This window comes from Phascolarctos cinereus, unplaced genomic scaffold (assembly GCF_003287225.1).
Source record: "Phascolarctos cinereus isolate Bilbo 61053 unplaced genomic scaffold, phaCin_HiC Scaffold_4;HRSCAF=312, whole genome shotgun sequence".
Taxonomy (NCBI): Eukaryota; Metazoa; Chordata; class Mammalia; order Diprotodontia; family Phascolarctidae; genus Phascolarctos; species Phascolarctos cinereus.
The window spans coordinates 340,845,765-340,864,241 of NW_027555847.1; the positions used below are offsets into that span (position 1 = coordinate 340,845,765).

An 18,477-nucleotide genomic window follows, 5' to 3' on the forward strand; every position below is an offset into this window, starting at 1 on the left:
TTGCTTTCATTCAGACTACAGATGGATACTTCTGAAAGTGGTTTTTAATGGCACACAAGTCAGTCAAGCTAAAAGATGTACATAAGGATCCAATCTGAAAAGGGTAGATAGGGATTTAGGCTTACCATATTGTACTAAAATAAATTTCTCCTCTATATATGATAGAAGAGAGCCTTTAAGACAACAATTCTACCTCTAGGATGGTGGTGGTTTTTAGACACATTCATTTTAAAATGGCTATGAAAGGCAAGCCACAATCTTCAATGTGGCAGCTAATTTCAAACATTCCTTTTAAAAGATTCCAAGTACAAAGACTTCTTAGAGGTATGAACATCTCAGATCTGCTCTATATATAGGAAGTTAGTAACAGGTTCAATTTGAGACATCAAAAACATTTTAAATAGACACCACAAGATGCATCTGTAGTTTAAAGGTCAAATTTATTAGGAGATTAAGAGATGTATTATACATGGACTATAAATACTGCACAGCTGACTTTATTCACAGTCAGACACAGAGATATAGTCAGTGCCGACCTATTTGGTGGACACTCTTGTTCTTTTGTTCCAAGAAAAGTTTGCACCGTAAGACTTGGATTTAGGTTTGGGGACCTTTCTCTCTTGAACGTCATAACTCCAGCCTGGAAAAAAGCATACCAATGGTGTTAAAGAATACACTTAATATACAATAAAAACAGAATTCATGACTTTAAAAAAAAAACCATAAGGTTCATTTATTGTCATGAAGAAATGTCAATATATCTGATATAGAACACATATTTAGTAGTTTGGTTCTCTGTAAGGTCAGTAGAGCATAATCTTTAAGAACAAAGGACAAACAATGAATGGGAGTATAAATCCTATTTCTTATAAAAGTCCAAAGGCAAAGACTAAAGCTGGCTTGTCCTGTCTCAGATTCTAAGGTGTAGCCAATGGGTTAACTTCAAATTCAAAGTTTCCTATTGTTTCGACTGATGATTACACCCATTTAAATTTTCTTCACTATTCTTGATTTGCCTGTTTTCCAAAAATAAACACATATTTTTAAAGTAGAAAGTAGTAATTATTCTACATTTGCTATTTCACAGCTGAAAAAAGTAATCAGGTATAAAGATTAAAATTATTATATAATCTCATAATTTTAAAGTTGGGAAGGACCTTTCTGTGTATGTAATATATAAAATCTTATGTATAAAATTCAAAATATATGTGAATGTATGTGCACATATGATATATATTTTAAATACACACAAATATACATATCTGTTAACTGAACAGAACCTCCACTATACTATACTATATCAAACAAATGAATCATCCTGTATCTACCTGTAGACCTTTAATAAGGGGGAACCTATTATTTCCCAGGACAGCCAATTCTACTTTGGGATAACTCTAATAGGAAGTTTTTACTGATATCAAGCCTAAACTTGCAACTTCTCAACTCCCCTTTCCTCTCCTTTTCTCCCCTCCTAGTTTTGCCCTCTGGGTACAAACAGAATAACTCAAATCCCTTTTTCCCTATAATCATGTTTTCCCCCTTAGATTCCTCACCTCTACTTTATTCTCTTCTTCAAGTTAAACATCCCAAGTTCCTCCCACTGGTTCCCATGTGAAATGGACTTGAGCCTCTTCACTATTCTGTTTAACCTACTCTCAATGTTACTTATGAAAATCTTTTAGTTCAGTCCTGAAATGACAACCATATTCCAGATGTGCTCTAATTACACAGGGCCCATCACCCCTTTAATCCTAGAAGTTATTCTTCTTTTAATGCAACCCAAGATTGCTTTAGCTTTTTTATTTTTGGGGGAGGGCTGTTATAGCACATTATTAACTCACACTGAGCTTGTATTCTACAAAAATGTTCATATCTTATTTAGGGAATGTGTTGTCTAACTACATCATACTTCTGAAGTCCAGTTTTAAAAAGTTTTATTGATGTGTTTGGTTTTTACATGATAAATATGTACAGATTATCCCTGCTCCTTCAAAGTTTTCCTACGTTAATGTAAAACAACTAAATAAAATTAGCAATCCAGTAACTTCATCTGAAAGTAATGCAACATTACACATCTATAGCATTTTCAATCTCTCTATTATTATTTGTTTTTTAAAAAAATGAACAAAAATCTATTTTCTCTCCTTTCTACCTTACTCCACTGGAGAACCCCTCCCCCTTAATTTCTTGTAAGAAATTATGCATAGCCAAACAAAATAAAATCCCTTATTGGATGTATGAAAAAATAAATCTGCCACCTCTTTTTCAGGAGGTAGGTAGATAGCATGTTTCACTATAGATTTAAAAAAAAAAAAGGTGAGGGAAGGGGGGAACTAGGTGGTGCAGTGGATAAAGCACCGGCCCTGGAGTCAGGAGGACCTGAATTCAAATCCAGACTTAGATACATAACACTAGCTGTGTGACCCTGGGCAAATCACTTAATCCCATTGCCTGGCCAAAAAAAAAAAAAACACCAAAAAAAGAAACATGAATGGTAACTATACTGATCATAGTTCTTAGATCTTTCAAAGCTGTCTTCACAGTGCTGCTATTATTGTATAAATTGTTCTCATTTTGTTCATTTCATTCTTTGTCAGTTTATAAATCTTTGAAAATTTTCATTTTTATAATGTTGATGTTATAAACCTATTTCAGCTTTACTCTGAAGTAGTTCACATATGCCTTTCAATGCCTCTATTTCCTCATTTTACAACAGTATTCCATCTTGTTCATAATAATCCATTCCTCAACTTATGGGCATTCCTTTAGTTGCCAGTTTTTTGGGGTTTTTTTGCCCACCACAAAAATTGCAGCCATAAATATTTTTCTACATATATGCCCATTTCCTACTTCTATGATTACTTTTGGGCACAAGCAAAGCAATGTGCACTGTTTAGTAACTTTTTTGTATAATTCTGAATTGCTTTCCAAAATGATTATACCTATTCACAATTCCACTAATAGTGCATTAATGTGCCTATTTCCCACACCCTCTCCAAAATGTAGCATTTTCTTTTTCTGTCATCTTTGCCAATCTGATGGGTGTGAGATGGATGGAATCTCAAAATTGCTTTAATTTATATTTCCCTAATTAGTAGTGATTTAGAGCATTTCCCCCCATATGGTTATAGCAGCCTATATTTCTTCCTTTGAGAATTACTTGTTCATATCCTTAGACCATTTATCAATTAAAGAAAGGCTCTTATTCTTATAAACTTGAATCAATTCTTTTATATCTTAGAAATGAGACTTTTCTCATAGAAACTTACGAAAAAAGATGTCTTTCTCAGTTAATTATTTCCCTTTTAATTTTGGCTTTATGAGATTTGTGCAAAAATGTTTAATTTTTTTTAGTAATAAAAATTATCCATTTAATCTTTTGTTTTCCCCATCCTTTGTTTAGTCGTAAACTTTCCCCCTAGCCAATATATAAGCATTATTTTCATGTTTCTCTAATATATTTATAATGTGACCTTTTATATCTAGGTCAAATACCCATTTGGAACTTACCTCAGTATATGAGGTGTGAGATTTTTGTCTAAATCTAATTATTTCCATACCACTGTCCAATTTCCCTAGCAGTTTTTATGAAACAGTGAGCCCATGTCTCAGCAGCTGGGGTGTGTGTGTGATCATTGCCTACTGGGGCATTAAATAATACATTTTGCTTCTGTTTTGAAAATTGTTGCTCTGTAGTATAGTTTGAGATGTGGCACTGCTTAACCCCCTTCAATTTCACTTCTTTTCAATATTAAGCTTGCTACTGCTCACCTCTCCCCCACCCCATCAAATCAAAATCAAATCAGGTAACATGTGTAAAGTGCTTTGCACATAACAGGCACTTAATAAATGCTTGTTCCCTTCCTCCTTCCATATAAATTTTACTCTTTTTTCCAGTTCTAGAAATTAATGTTTTGGTAGTTTGTTATGACATTAAATAAATAAATCAATTTAGGTAGTATTGTCAGTTGTATTATATTGACTTGCTCTACCCACAATTAGTATTTTCCCAATTACACAGGTCAGGTTTTTTTATTTTCATTTTTGTTGTTTTTTGTAATAGTGGTTTGTAGTTATATTTATAGAGTTCTTGGTAGGTAGACTCCCAAGTATTTTATGCATTCTGTACTAGTTTTAAATGCAATTTCTTTATCTTTCTGGGTTGTATTGGTAATATATAGAAATGTTAAAGAATTTTGTGGACTGTTTTTTTTTTTTACTATCCTGCAAGTTTGATTATTGTTTTAGTTACTTTTTTAGTTGACTTTTTAGGGTTCTTTAAGTATACCATCATATCATCTGCAAAAAACCAGATGATTTTACCTATGCTTATTCCCTCAATGTATTTTTTCTTGTTTTATTGCTGTAGTAGACATTTCTAATACATAAATAGAATGGTGACAAGACAAATTTTATTTTAAAATTTTACATCAGTGCTCATTAGAAGTTTTCTTTTTCTTCTTTTACTCTCACTAGCTTATATATCACAACCATTTCTATGTCCTAGAGAGAATTTGGAAGAATTTCTTTTGGGCTATTTTTGCAAAAAGTTGACATATTTGAATTAACTTTTCTTTGAATGTTTGAGGGAATAAACTTGTGAAACCATTTGATCCTGGAGTTTTATTTATTTAGAAATTAATTTATGGCTTGTTCAATTTCTCCTTCTGAAACTGGATTATTTAAATGTACTACTTTTTGTTCTGTTAATTTGGTTATTTTATATTTTTACAAATATTTATTTCATCCATTAGTTTTATTGGCAGACAGTTGGGCAAAATAATTTCGAATAATATCCTTTTATTTCTTCATTTGTTGTCAATTCTCATTTTAATTTTTGATACTGGTAATCTGGTTTTTCTCTTCTTTTTTAGTCAAACTAGCAAATTGTTTATTATATTAAAAAAAGCTCCTAGTTTTATATTATTTTAATTTTTTTGTTTTCAAATTATTAACCTCCAGGTTCAGGGTTTCTATTTTGCTGTTTAAATTTTGTTTTCTAGCATTTATAGTTGTATTCCCAATTCATTGATCTATTTTTTCTTTTTTTCTTAATAAAAATGTTTAGAGATATAAAATTTCTCCTAAGGACCGCTTCCCTGCATCCCAAACATTTTGGCATGTTATCTTACTGTTTCCTTTAATGAAATGATCATTTCTATGATTTGTTCTCTGACCCATTAACTCTTCAGAATTAAGTTATTTAGTCTCCACTTGATTTTTAATACTTTTTTCAAATAGCCCTTTATTAAATCTAATTTTATGGCACTGTGGACAGTAAAGAGTGTGTTTTAATATTTCTGCTTTTCTGCATGTGTGTATGAAACTTATATCCTAAGACACGATCAATTTTTGTAAAGGTGTCATGTACAGCTAAGAATAGTTATACTCTTCTATTTCCATTAAATAACTGCCAGCAGTGTATCATATCTAATTTTTCTAAAACTCTATTTAGATTCTTAATTTCTAATTTTTTGGTTAGATTTATCATGGGATGATAAGAATAAATCAAGGTCCCTACTATTTCTCCTTAGAATTAGTTTTTCTTTTAAAAAGTATTTAGATGGTATATCATTCCATGCATATATGGTAAGTACTGCAATCAAATCAGTGTCTACTATTTTTCCACAAGATGCAGTTTTGCTGTTACCCTATCTAAAATAGTATTTACTATTCTTGCCTTATTTTGTGAGTGTTCATCTGAGGTATAATAGATTCTGTTCCAATCCCTTATTTTAACTGTATGAATCTTTATGTTTCAAGAATGTTTCTTGTAAACAACATATTGTTTGATTTTGCCAATCCATTTTGCTCTACCTCTTCACTTTTATGGGTGAATTCATACCATTCACAGTTGCAATAAGTATTTCTCTCCATGTTATTTTCTTACTTTTTCTTCTCTATACTTCTCACTGGCTTTTTCCCAAGATGTAACCCTTTCCTAATGTTCCTGTTAATCTTCTTTTCACTATCTCCTTTCCAAGATTAAACCGCATTCTATTTATGACTAATACCTCTCTGAATCTAACCCCTTTAATCCACCCTTCTATCTGTATCATTGCTATGTTGAATGTATTCCTACATCAAACTGTGTGTATATGTCTGTTCTGCCCTTTTGATGAGTTTGGCTGAAAGTTAAGTTCAAGGGACACCCACTTCCTCCCTTCCATTTATATTTGCAGTTTTACCTGTACAACCTAATTATATTTGTTAACACATAATATATCCTTCCCTCCTTTTTTTTTCCTTACAACATCTTCAAAACATTACAACATTATTTATAGGTCTTCTGTCTCAGCTGACTACCTCTATGATCCCTTGTGACATTGGGATTCTGAAAGAACCCCTTTTAATACACATGTTACTCTCCATTATAAAGTAAACAGACCATACTTATAAAATCCCTTCTGACTGTTCACTTGAATTTATTTTCAAAGTTCTTTTTCCGCTCCAACTGTAAGAGGAATACTTGAAAGTCCTCTGTTTCACTGAAGAGCCTCAATTTTACTGGGTAAGTTATGCTTAGTTATCTTTTTTAGGTTTTTGAATATCTCATTTCCACATTCTCTGCTCCTTTGTTGTAATAGCTACTAAATCTTGTGTGATCTTGAAGGTGGTTCCTCCATACTAATTAAAATTTTTTCTTTTTGGCTACTTGCAGCATTTTTTGGAAAGTTCAGGGGGCAGCTAGGTGGTGCTGTGGATAGAGCACTGGCCTTGGAGTCAGGTGGACCTGAGTTCAAATCCAGCTTCAGACACTTGATACTTACTAGCTATGTGATCCTGGACAAGTCACTTAACCCCACTGCCTAGCCAAAAAAAAAAACAGAACAGAAAGTTCTGGATTTTAGTAATGATATTTCTAGGAAATTTTATCTTGGGGCTTCTTTCAGGAGATAATCAGTAGATTCTATTTTCACATTTCTCTTTTCTAATACTTCTAAGTAATTTTCTTAAATGATTTCTTAAAAGAGTATATTCAGGTTCTTTTTTTGGTCATGACTTTCATATAATCCTTAAATTCATTTCTGTGAGATTTTAAAAATATTAGATCTTAGATTTTTTTTTCTTTATTTTTCTCATTTTTGACTTTAAGAATTATTGTTTTCTCCTATGGTCATTAATTTCTATTTCATCCATTTTGATTTTTAGGGAGTTTTACTAGGGTAAGCTTTCTTCTGTTATTTTATTTTTTAATTCTTGCATCATTGAAGAATTCAAATTATTCTTGTGGACAAGCTGTTCTTTTCTTTGAAGTTTTTATGTTAGGTGTTTTTAATTTATTCTCTTCTTTGAGCTTTGTGTCTTAGTCATTTCTGGCCTTTAAAAGATAAGCCTTTTTTATTTGTTTATTTGTTTACTCACTTTTGTTGCTAAGGCCCCAGGAGCTAAGCTCTATATCTCCCCTCTTCTATTGACCAAATCAAGTTGAGTTGAGGACCTTTTCTTTGCTTTGAGGATCTATCTTTAACTAGACTCCTTTCCTTGGGTTAGGGTTTTGACTCATGTCTTTTGATTTATGATGGAAACCAAAATTTTCCTCTAATGTGATCAGTCTTGGTTGAGGGCTTTTCTTTACTCCTCAGTTAAATATAATGTTACATTGTTCTGATGGAAGAAACCCAGTTGAGGCCTTTTCCTGGAGGGGAAGGAGGTACTTTTTATTTATTTTCACTACCACAACAATCTAGTGCCACCAATTTTTTTTTTTCTTTAAAAGCAATAGGAGACCCCTTGTGGAGGCTTTTTTCCTTCACACTAAAGTTTTTTCCCTCTTCTTCTTAGTGTGTAGGCCTCCCCCTACTCTTGCCCGCCTCCAACTTGAATGCACAAGTCTTTCCATTTCACTTTGGTCTCTCAAGAGAATTCCTGCTGACACTTTCCCCCGCTTACTGTGCTGAGGTCTTTCACTTGATATCTGAAGTTTTTTTACTTGCCCACAGACTTTCACTTTCTTCCCTTAGGGGGTAGGGATCCTATTTACTGCTTGTCTATGGAGTGAATTGTCTAGCAGTATTTGGGTTGTTTAGTGGTGGGACAGAGTTGAACTCTACTTTTTCCTTCTACTCTGCCATCTTGATTTTTTGGAACCAATGTGTGAGAATTTACATTTATTCCTATTAAATTTCATCATCCTACTTTCTGAAGATCTGACTCTTTGCCTAGTCTTTGCTGTCCCTCCTATGTTTCTGTGCCATTTACAGATTTGCTAAGCATGCTATGTCTTTATCCAAGTCACTGATTAAAAAAAGGTTAAGGAGCACAAGAGGCAATCACAGATCCTAGGGACACTCTATTGGAGAACTTCTTCCCAACCTGACATCAAACCATTACAGACTATCCTTTGCATATAGCTATTCAACTAGCTCCCAACCTATTGCCATCTGGCCCACATCCAAAAATTTTCCTCCCAAGAATGGTAAGAAATACTTCATCAAAAGGTTTCCTAGAATGTAGGTAAACTAACATCCCTTGATTTTTCACTTCAGTAAAAAATGGGAAAAAAAGGTTTGTCTGACATGACCTATTTTTGCTGAAGTCAGGCTGGCTCTCAGTGTTTACTGCTTACTTTTCTGGATTTTCACTAAACCTTCCTTAATGATATGTTCTTTGGTATAGTGCTCCAGGGATCTTTGCTTGGCCCTGAGCTGATTAACATTTTTTAATTAATGACTTAAAGGCATAGATGGTATGCATATCAAATTTGCAGATGAGATGAAACTAGGAGTGACAGCTAACACTGAATGACAGAGCTAGGATCCCAAAAGAGCATATACAATGTTGAGCTGAGTCTGGTAAGAAGAAATTTAACAGGAAAAAGGAGATAGATGAAGAGTTTGGGAAACAATATGCCTGCCATTTCCTCAAGGTATTATTCTATCACTCTATTCCTTTTCTGAGCCAAAACTCCTTTAAAAAAAAAGAAAAAATCTGTCTACACACAATATTTCGATTTCTCTTCTCACTTATTCTTAACACTTTGCCATCTGGCTCCCAACTCAACTAAAACTGCTCTCTCTAAAATTATGAAAAATTTTAATCTCCAACTCTGATGATCTTTCTCAATCTTTGTCCTTCTTGTCTTCTCTGTGTAATATCTGACACTGCTGATGCCTTTGCCTCTTGGCCATGCTTTCTCTGAGTTTTCATGCTATTGCTCTCCCTTGGTTCTCCTCAATTTCTTTTGTGAGATAGCTATCATGTCATATATCCTAACTGTGCGTGCATAACAAAGCTTTGCCCTGGCCGCTCTTCTTTTTCTATGCTCTCAGTGACTTACTTTATCAGCTCCCGTAGGTTTAATGACCATCACTATGTAGATGACTCATAGATATCTGTATCTATCTATCTATCAATCTACAGATATAGATATATAGATATCCAGCCCTGATCTGTCTTTTAAACTCCAGTTACATATTACCAATTACCTACAAGACAATTACACTTTGATGTTCTACTGGGCATCATAAACACAATATATCCAAAATAGAATTAATCTTCTTTCCTTCAAAAGCTGCTCCTCTTCTGAAATTTTATTTCTGTTGTGTGTACCACAGTCTCTCATGTTTGCAATCTTGGTGTCATTCTCAACTCTTCACTCATTTATCCAACGTATCTAGTCAGTTGTGAAATCTCAAACTTTCTACTTTCACAAAGCGTATATCCATCCCTTTGCTCCACACACAACTACCACTCTAGCTCAGGCCCCTGTCATCTTTTGCCTAGACTACTACAACTGCTTCCAAATTAATCTCATGTCTCTCTCCATCTCATTCTCCACATAGCTGCAAAAGTTTCCTAAAGTACAGGTCAAACCATTTTACTACCACACTCAAAAAACGTGAATAGTTCACTCTACCATAAGATCAAATAAAAACTCTGGTTTTTCATTTAAAGTTCTTCAAAACCTAGTGTCAAATTAATTTTTCAGACTTATTACATATTACTTCCCTTCAGTTACACAGCAAACCTGGATTTTCACTCCATCTCTCAGAGCCATGATTTCATACCAACCATTGTCTCCTATGCCTGGAACATTCTTACTCCTCACCTTCTTAGAATATTTAGTTTCCTTCAAGGTTCAATTTAATTATTCCTTTTTCCACAAAATCTTTTCCTGATCTTAGTGTGCTACTTCCCTTCAAATTATCTTGTACTGGTGTATGTATGTGTACTTTTATTGAAAGTTTGGCCATGAAGAAGATATGAAAAATACCTCCCTCTATCCATATCCATAGATATGAAACTTTGCATATAACAGATCTTTTTCAATGTGTCGATCAGTTTTTACTGATTTTTCTTTATTATAAGGGATGGCTCTCTCTAGAAAGGAGTGGAGGAGGGAAAACTTAGGTGACGTAAAATATCAACAAAAATATTTAAAACAAGTGCTTATTGATCAATAGAGTAATGATAGAAGACTTCGCTTATCTATATGTCTGCTGGAAGCTCTCTGTGCCAAAAGCAAAGCAGCCAATAACTGCTTAAATTACTCAACTGATAATTTTATTTTTCAAAAAGTGGAGAAACCAAAGAGGGAAATTCTATTATGGATCTGATTTTCATCAACAGAGAAAATTTGGGTGACAGCGAGGAGAACCTTATAGTTAGTTACCATTACCTCTTGGAGTTTGTAAATAGAAGGAAAGCCAGGTATAGTGTGACATGCATTCTAGATTTTGGCAGAACAGATTCCAAAAGGTTAAAAGGAATGTCAAAGACTGTTGCAGGTGAACAACATGGAACAAACAATAATTTTCACATGTTTTCACTTTTTGGCAGCAATGACTGTGTGTACTTCTATGATGGATTGAATGCATACATTAAAAGCATTTATTAAATGCTCACTATGTTCTAGGCACTGTGCTAAGGGCTGGGGATCCAGAGTAAAATGGTTCATCCCCTTAAGAAGCTTACATTCTAGTGGAGGAACAACACACACAGGAGAGTAGTGAACAGAGGGATGGAAAGCTGGCATTGAAGTGAAGCATAGCTAGGCTTTTCCTAAAACAGTGACCTTAGTGAAAGTCACTAATCAGGAGAACTATGGCCTCAAGGGAAGAAGTTTCTCAAGGGAAGAAAGCGGCCAGTGAGGAAGAAAAGGCTGGAAAGTCCATTAAGTGTAGCATGGCTGGAGCTTTCCCTGAAATAATGATCCTGATTACTAGATGAGCTGGTTTTCCCACCCCTAGCTGATATTGTGTCACTTGAATGCTAGATTTTGTGTCATACAAATGTATTACATTTCCCTCATGTTTTACATTTTGTGGTTTTTAAGAATGGGTAATATTCCAAAAAACTATGAAAGAACTGTAGCTCTTAAGGATCACACTACAATGACTGTTATAGATATTACAGTATTTTTTGGTATGGGGAAGTCAGCCATTTCAAGGATGATTCAAGCCCACAATTAAACAAGATCAATGCGAAGTAAAGTGCAATAAAAAAAAATCAAGTAAACAAACAAACAAAAAACCCCAATGCCAAGAAGAGACAAATTATTGTTACAAAAGAGCACAATTAATCCCCAGGAAAAAAAGCAAAGACTCTCAGAGGGACCTTTCATCCAGAAGGGTTGTCACTGACTTCTCTACAGCAGAGATTAACATTTTTTTGTGTGTTATGGATCCTTTTGGGAGTGTAGAGAAGCTTATGAACTTCTTCCCAGAATATTTTTTTTAACAGCTTTGAATGCTTTATTTATTTTTTAAGGCAACTGGGGTTGAGTGACTTGCCCAGGGTCACACAGCTAGTGTCAAGTGTTTGTTTTGAGGCCGGATTTGAACTCAGGTCCTCCTGACTTCAGGGCCGGTGCTCTATCCACTGCGCCACCTAGCTGCCCCTTTGAATGGTTTATTAAGATGGCTCCAACCTTCAAGCATGGACCTAGTGCTATTAATTAACTACAGTACTGTCCCATCTAGTTTTGCAAACTGAGCCACTCTGGTGCACTGAAGATCAATGAAGTAGTAATAATTATTCCCAGCTTTGAGTCCCCCCAGACACATGCCATTGTGGACCTAAAGCATCATCACTTTCCATCATTGAACTATTCAAGTAAAGTAGACATAAGGATACCAGTGCTGAGATGAATTAAGATTCTTTCCTTTGGAGTTAAGTATCACGTGAAATTATCAACAGATTTGGGAATGGAAGGAACCCAAACTTATTCCATCACCAGGTGGTTTTCAAATGAATTTTTGTTATAATTTCCCTTGTTTGGGTGCTATTCCCCCTCCCATGAAGATTTCCCTAATTACTTCTGTTTAATAACATCCTTGCCTTTTGAATCTCTCATAGCACATAATTTTAATGGAATCATGGAATCTTAGGGTTTCAGAAAGACCTCAGAAGACATCTATTACAATCAAAATGGGAGTGGGTGGATTCCTACCACATGCAATATTTAAGACAAGTAGAAATTCAGGCTCTGCTTGAAGTCTTCCATTGAAGAGGTCAGGCAGTCAATAAACACTTATTAAGTCCCTTACTATATGCCAAGCTGAAACTAAGAAACTGGGGATGCAAAGAAAAGCAAATGACAGTCTCTGCTCTGAAGGAGCTCACCGTCTGATGGTCTGTGATTGTTTCTTGAAGCAGTCCATTCCACTTTTGGAACTTTCAATTTGGCAGGCAGTTTTTTCCTGATGTCAAGCTTAAATTTTCCTCTTTTTAACTTCTACCCAGTTCTCTGCATTAATGTATTTATCATGTAATATGCTGTAATACTATATCTATCTGTTTTTATGTCTTATTCCTCTTTAGAACTAGAAGTTCCCCATATTCTGCATCTCCTCTAATGCTCAGCAAAGGAGTTAATAACCATTTATAAATGTCTATTTTATTATACATTGGAATCTGTCATTCATATTATAAATGATTGCAAATTTGATGCCTATAGATAAAACAATTACCAATATGTTTATTCTGTTGATTAAAGTAGAGCTTAAACAAAGACATTTGGCTATTAATTTACTATATCAATTATACCCTAGTTTTTTGAACTAAATTAAGTCTTAACAGATTCCATAATTAAAATTTTTTAAGAAATCAAACACTGATACCCTAAATAGTCCAAATGAGTTATATTTATGGTTTATGCTTCAACAGAATGTTTTTAAATACATAAAATAAAATACATAGGATTACAAAGGAAACCAACTGTATTGAAATAATGATACATATTTTTTCCCATCTCAGCGCACAGAACCTTTGAAATCCATCCATGGACCATTCTGGGGAACGTGAGGGGATCTATGGACCCCAAGGTAAAAACGTCTGCTCTGGAGTAAGCTTCTTGAAATGGAAGAACGGTAAGAAAGCAAGTAAAAAAAATAGCTGCTACCTGCTGCTATGAAGAAAAAAAACACTTGTCATGGACAATATAATACAAATATGGTAGTAATGAAGATTGAAAATAGGTAAATTCTACTGATGTATGATCTAAAGATAATTTTGTCAGACTATAAAATATCTACCTAAATAATCATTGGGGGATTTTTTATTTTACTTTGCATTGTGCCTAGAAATCTTGTCCCCACCAAAAGACCAATTAAATCTGATAAATATATTGATATATTGAGAAGCAGAACTATTCTGGAATCACAAAAATTCACAAATGGAGATGGAATGCTGTAACATGCCCTTGTACTACCCCACATGTCAGAAAAGGTCAAATTTATCCAAGAGATAGAGACAAACATGCTTCAATGGCCTCAGAATTCACTTGATTTAAACCCAACTGAAAACCTATGGGATGTAACCAAGGTTAAACTTAACATCCAATGTGATAAAAGTGTGATTTCATGATAAAGAATTAAAAAGTCAAAATCTTGTGAACTCTCAATGCCAAATAACATAAAACAGTGAGTGCATATTGAATTTTTTAAAGATATAAAAACTTAAAGGGTTTATTGTATAGGAGTGATTTATTTTACTATGTTCCAAGTAACTTAGACACATGAACTAAAATTCTATAGGAGTAGTCAGATCAGAAGGGATAGAAAACTCTTGAGAATGAAATCCCAAAGGTACAATGGGATACAATTCTAATGAGCAGGAAAAATGTGAACTGTATGAAGACCCATGTGGATGCAGGGAAATTTTGTTTAACAATTTTACTTTTTAAAAATAGATATACAGAAGATAGAAGAGCAGATAACAGGATGAATTTAAGAGCATGCACAGTATTGTAAAAATACTGTGAAAAGTAAGTAATAAGGCTCAGAATGAGGGGAAACTGGCAGGCAAGGCTATTTCTGTTCGTCAGAAGTACAAAACAAAGCAAGTTAAGACAGTAGCTTGCCTGAAAAAATATCTAGGGTTTTAGTGGACAATAAGCTCAATGTAAGTCAGCTGTGAAAATCAAAAAAGCTAATGTGTCTTTGGGCTCTATCTGTAGTAATATGTTCAATTCTGCTTACCAGTTTAGGAAAGATATTGATAAGCTGAAGAACTTTCAGATGAAATCAACCAAAATTGTGAAGGACCACAAATCCATGTCATATATGAGAAGTGGCTGAAGAAATCAGAGATATTTAGCTTAGAGAACATGGAGGGGTAGGGGGATGATATCTGCTGTAAAGTATCTTAAGGGCTCCCATGTAGAAGAGGGATTAAACAGAATTATAATTCTGCCAGTTAATATATTAATGATCTTGCCGAGATTTTTGTTAGCTTCACATTTGGTTAGCATGACTTCTATGTCTTCATTCAAGTCACTGAGAAAAATGTCCAAAAGCACAGGAGACCTCATTCTAAGCTCACATAAAATCATTAATGACTAGAATACTTTCTGAGTCTAGCCATTTAACCAGTTCTGAAACCATCTAACTACAGTACCTAGTTTACAACTCTCCCTCTTCCATGAGAAACTGCATGAAAGATTTTTTTCAAATACTTTGCTAAAATCTTGGAAACTAATCTCTATGTCACTTCCCTGATCTATTAGTTTAATAACTTTCAAAAAAGGAAATGTTAGTTTAGCACGACCTGATCATGATGAAGTTATGCTGGCTTTTTGTGATCATCTTTGTTGTTGTGTTTCCTTTTCTGTTCATTCATTGACACTTTAATAAAATACTGAGGAATTTTGAAATCTTACAGGAATTAAAGTCAACCTCACTGGCCTATATTTAATTTGCAGAATCCATTCCCTTTCCTTTTTGGAGTTGTGATATTTCCCCTATTTTCCATGATCTTTCAAGGAGCCATTAACAGTGTCTCAGAAATCACATCTGGCAGTTTTTTCCCTATCACAGAATGTGCAGCTCATCTGGGCCAAATGACTAAAACTCATCATACACATACTCCTTACTTGGGTGTCAACTTCCTATTACTCCCCTTTTTTGTTTTTCTAAAAGAGTAACAGATTTATAACCAGAGGAGCTGGGTTCAAATTCCCCTCTTATTACCTGTTTGACTTGGGGCAAATCACTTAACCTCTCTGAGTCTCAGTCTCCTCATCTGTAAAATGAAGGAATTGGACAGCTTCTAAGGTGCCTTCCTGCTCTAAATCTGTAACTTCACGATCCTAGTTCAAAAATCAGTCTCCCTGGGCAGCTAGGTGGCGCAGTGCATAGAGCACCGGCCCTGAAGTCAGGAGGACCTAAGTTCAAATCTGGCCTCAGACCCAACACTTGACACTTACTAGCTGTGTGACCTTGGGCAAGTCACTTAACCCCAACTGCCTAAAAGCAATAAATAAATAAATAAATAAAATAAAAAAAAAATCAGTCTCCCTGTCAGGAAAACAAAATCAAAATAATTTAAGCAGCTTTGCCTTTTTTTTTTTTTTGCTAGGCAATGGGGTTCAGCGACTTGCCAGGATCACACAGCTAGTAAGTGTCAAGTGTCTGAGGCCAGATTTGAACAGCTTTGCCTTCTGTCATTCACTATCATCACTCCACCCAAAACAAGCATCAATCCTATCCTTTCTTTGTTTCTCTTATTTAACCCAATAAGCCCCAAACCCTCACAATCCCCCCCCCAAAAAAAAACCCCTCCAAACTATTTTTGGGTCATTCTTAGCTTTTCTTGCTAGCAGCCACTTTAGTATTCCTCCCATTATTTGTACAGTGCTATGCCATTTCTACATTCCTCCTTTATAACTTGTCCTTGCTTCCATCTTCTGTATACATCTTTAAAAAGTTCAAGTTGGTGAGTCCTATATGTCTTTCCTCTTTCTTTGCCTCACTAGAATGATTTCTCTTTGTGTCTTCTCAATTTCATCCTTGAGCTTCTTCCTCCTGGGTTGAATTTTAGTCTATGGGAGTCTCTGAAATCTGATTTTCTCAAATCTAGGGTATATATCTGACCATGCTTGCCTTCCCTGCCTCTGTCACAAATTCTAGGAGATATCAGTCACTTGCTCCACTAAGTTCCCATGATTTTCCACCCCAGCAACTGTTGAGTAGAATTAAATCCTGAACAGAATTTCCTTCTTGCTGATTTCTCAAACTTTTGAAGGAGCAACTTATCTTTACACCAAGTTGAAAATGGTTAGGTAGCTTTGCTTTTGGCAGAGAAAGGACTTCCAACAGAGGTTTGGATAACTGATCCTCTGACACTAATACATTATTTTTCTTGACCAGCCAGTTTTCTGAACTCCTTACCTATTTCAGTCTAGGTGGTCTGTAGCCTTCCTTCATGACAATATCTGTTTCCATTCATCTTTACTCAAATGCTCTCTACCATATTTCTGCCTTACTACCTGCTTCCCTGACAAGAGTATCTCTATCTTAGCTACTAAAGCCTGAAACTTCACTGAGACTTTTGAGACATCATATATTCAGTACTACTCTAACCATTCTTCCTTTCCCCCAACCATTACTTATTCTGTTTCTTTTTAATAAGTTATGCCTCTCTAGAGTCATAGTTCTGTCATAGGTCTCATCCCACCAAGTTTTACCAATAGCTATGAAGTCAAATTTGCCTCCTTGCCTTAGTACTTCTATTTCACTTTATCAATAATACTTCATGTATTGCTGCACTTAACAGCAACCTAGTAAAAAGTCAGTGTAAACTGCTTCATTGGACCAAAAAGCAACCTTTTTATTTTCCTTTGGGATGTATTCTAATATTCCACTTAGACAATATGGTCTGGTATATACACTTTTGATGATGGTGGTACTAAGTTCTCATTCAGAGAGCATACTTGAAGTGTGACTTATTTATCTGGGAGGAAGGAGAGTGGGTGAAGCAGACACCAACATCACTGATCCATCACCAGGGAAAGAATAAGGAATTGCAATTACTTAAAAACTGATTTCAGCTTTGTGCAATTTCAGAGCCCCATCATCAGCAATGGCACTGAGAGAAAATAAAGGTTGAAAAAACAAAAGAACAACTACTTTCATTTCTTTTCTCAAGGTCAGGTAGTGATCCATCTTCTGGAAAGATTGAGCTCAGACTACTGAAATTGTTTCTGCCATTCTGATGATGATGATGATGACTATGAAAATATAAAGAGAATTCTGAAGTAGCTGACAATTGGATGGGAAAAGTATCCTGGGAAAACCCCAAAACATTTATGGAAAAAAAACTTAAGACAGATCACGTGACTTGCCCAGGTCACAAAGTTAAGAGACTGGGCCATGACTACACACCCATATTTTCTCTTACAATATTGTCTGTAGTGAGGCAATTTGTCTAATTTCCCTCCCTACAGAGTAAGGTGTATCAGAAAGTTGTATGACTGCAATTTACATAAACACACAGTATTGTTAGGGTAATAGGTTCATCAGACTATAGGTAAAAGATTCTATTTTGCCATTTGACTTGTTCAATGAATCCAGTCACGAAACAGATTTTAACTTCCTTGATTATTTAAAAAGTTAGAAAAGTATGATGCCAGTTCAAAGCAAAGACTAAATTGAAGGAGAAAAGAAACAACTTAAGGCCATAAGTTCATGGCCCTATAGATTTTCTATTTGTTCTTCAGGAGTCCTGCTTGCTTTATAAATTGGCCAAAAGAGTCGATTTCTACATGAGATATCTACCTCCCAGATAATAAGTCAACTCCTATTAAATTTTGGTTAAAAAAATTTGTAAAATATCTCTTACATTTCCCTTATCCTGTTGTGCAAGGATAGACAAATCTGTGAACTCTCTGAACTTCATGGTACGATACTTTTGAAATTACTTTTCACTGTTAATGTAATACATCAAGAAAAGGAGTAAATGACTAAATAGAGCAGGTTAACTGGAGAATAATGAAAATCATATTCTCTCCAAGGGAAATAAGAAAGATTATTTAATTATACTTATTCTTGGTTTCGTATTAGAAACTTGCTCACAAAAGAATGTATTATATATAACCAAGTAAAATTAGAAAGTACAATACAGAAATCTAAGAATAAGATACTTCTATAATATTTTTATATAACTGCTAAATTTTTAAACTCGTGATGAGACACTATGTGTAAAAATACTTTGTGCTTTTTAAAGGAAAAAAAACTATATAAATTCGAGGTAGTA

The 18,477-nt window shown here is 34.5% G+C and overlaps 1 protein-coding gene across 1 annotated transcript in view; it reads right to left on the reverse strand.

Annotated features, from left to right (window-relative positions):
• Positions 1 to 421: 421 nt before the first annotated feature.
• The window catches only part of NDUFS4 (NADH:ubiquinone oxidoreductase subunit S4), a 116,952-nt gene continuing 98,896 nt past the window's right edge, over positions 422 to 18,477 (reverse strand). The window contains exon 7 of the mRNA XM_020997997.1: positions 422 to 640. Within this exon, the coding sequence (XP_020853656.1) occupies positions 537 to 640 (104 nt within the window). The 3' untranslated portion in view covers positions 422 to 536. The remainder of the gene's footprint in view (positions 641 to 18,477) is intronic.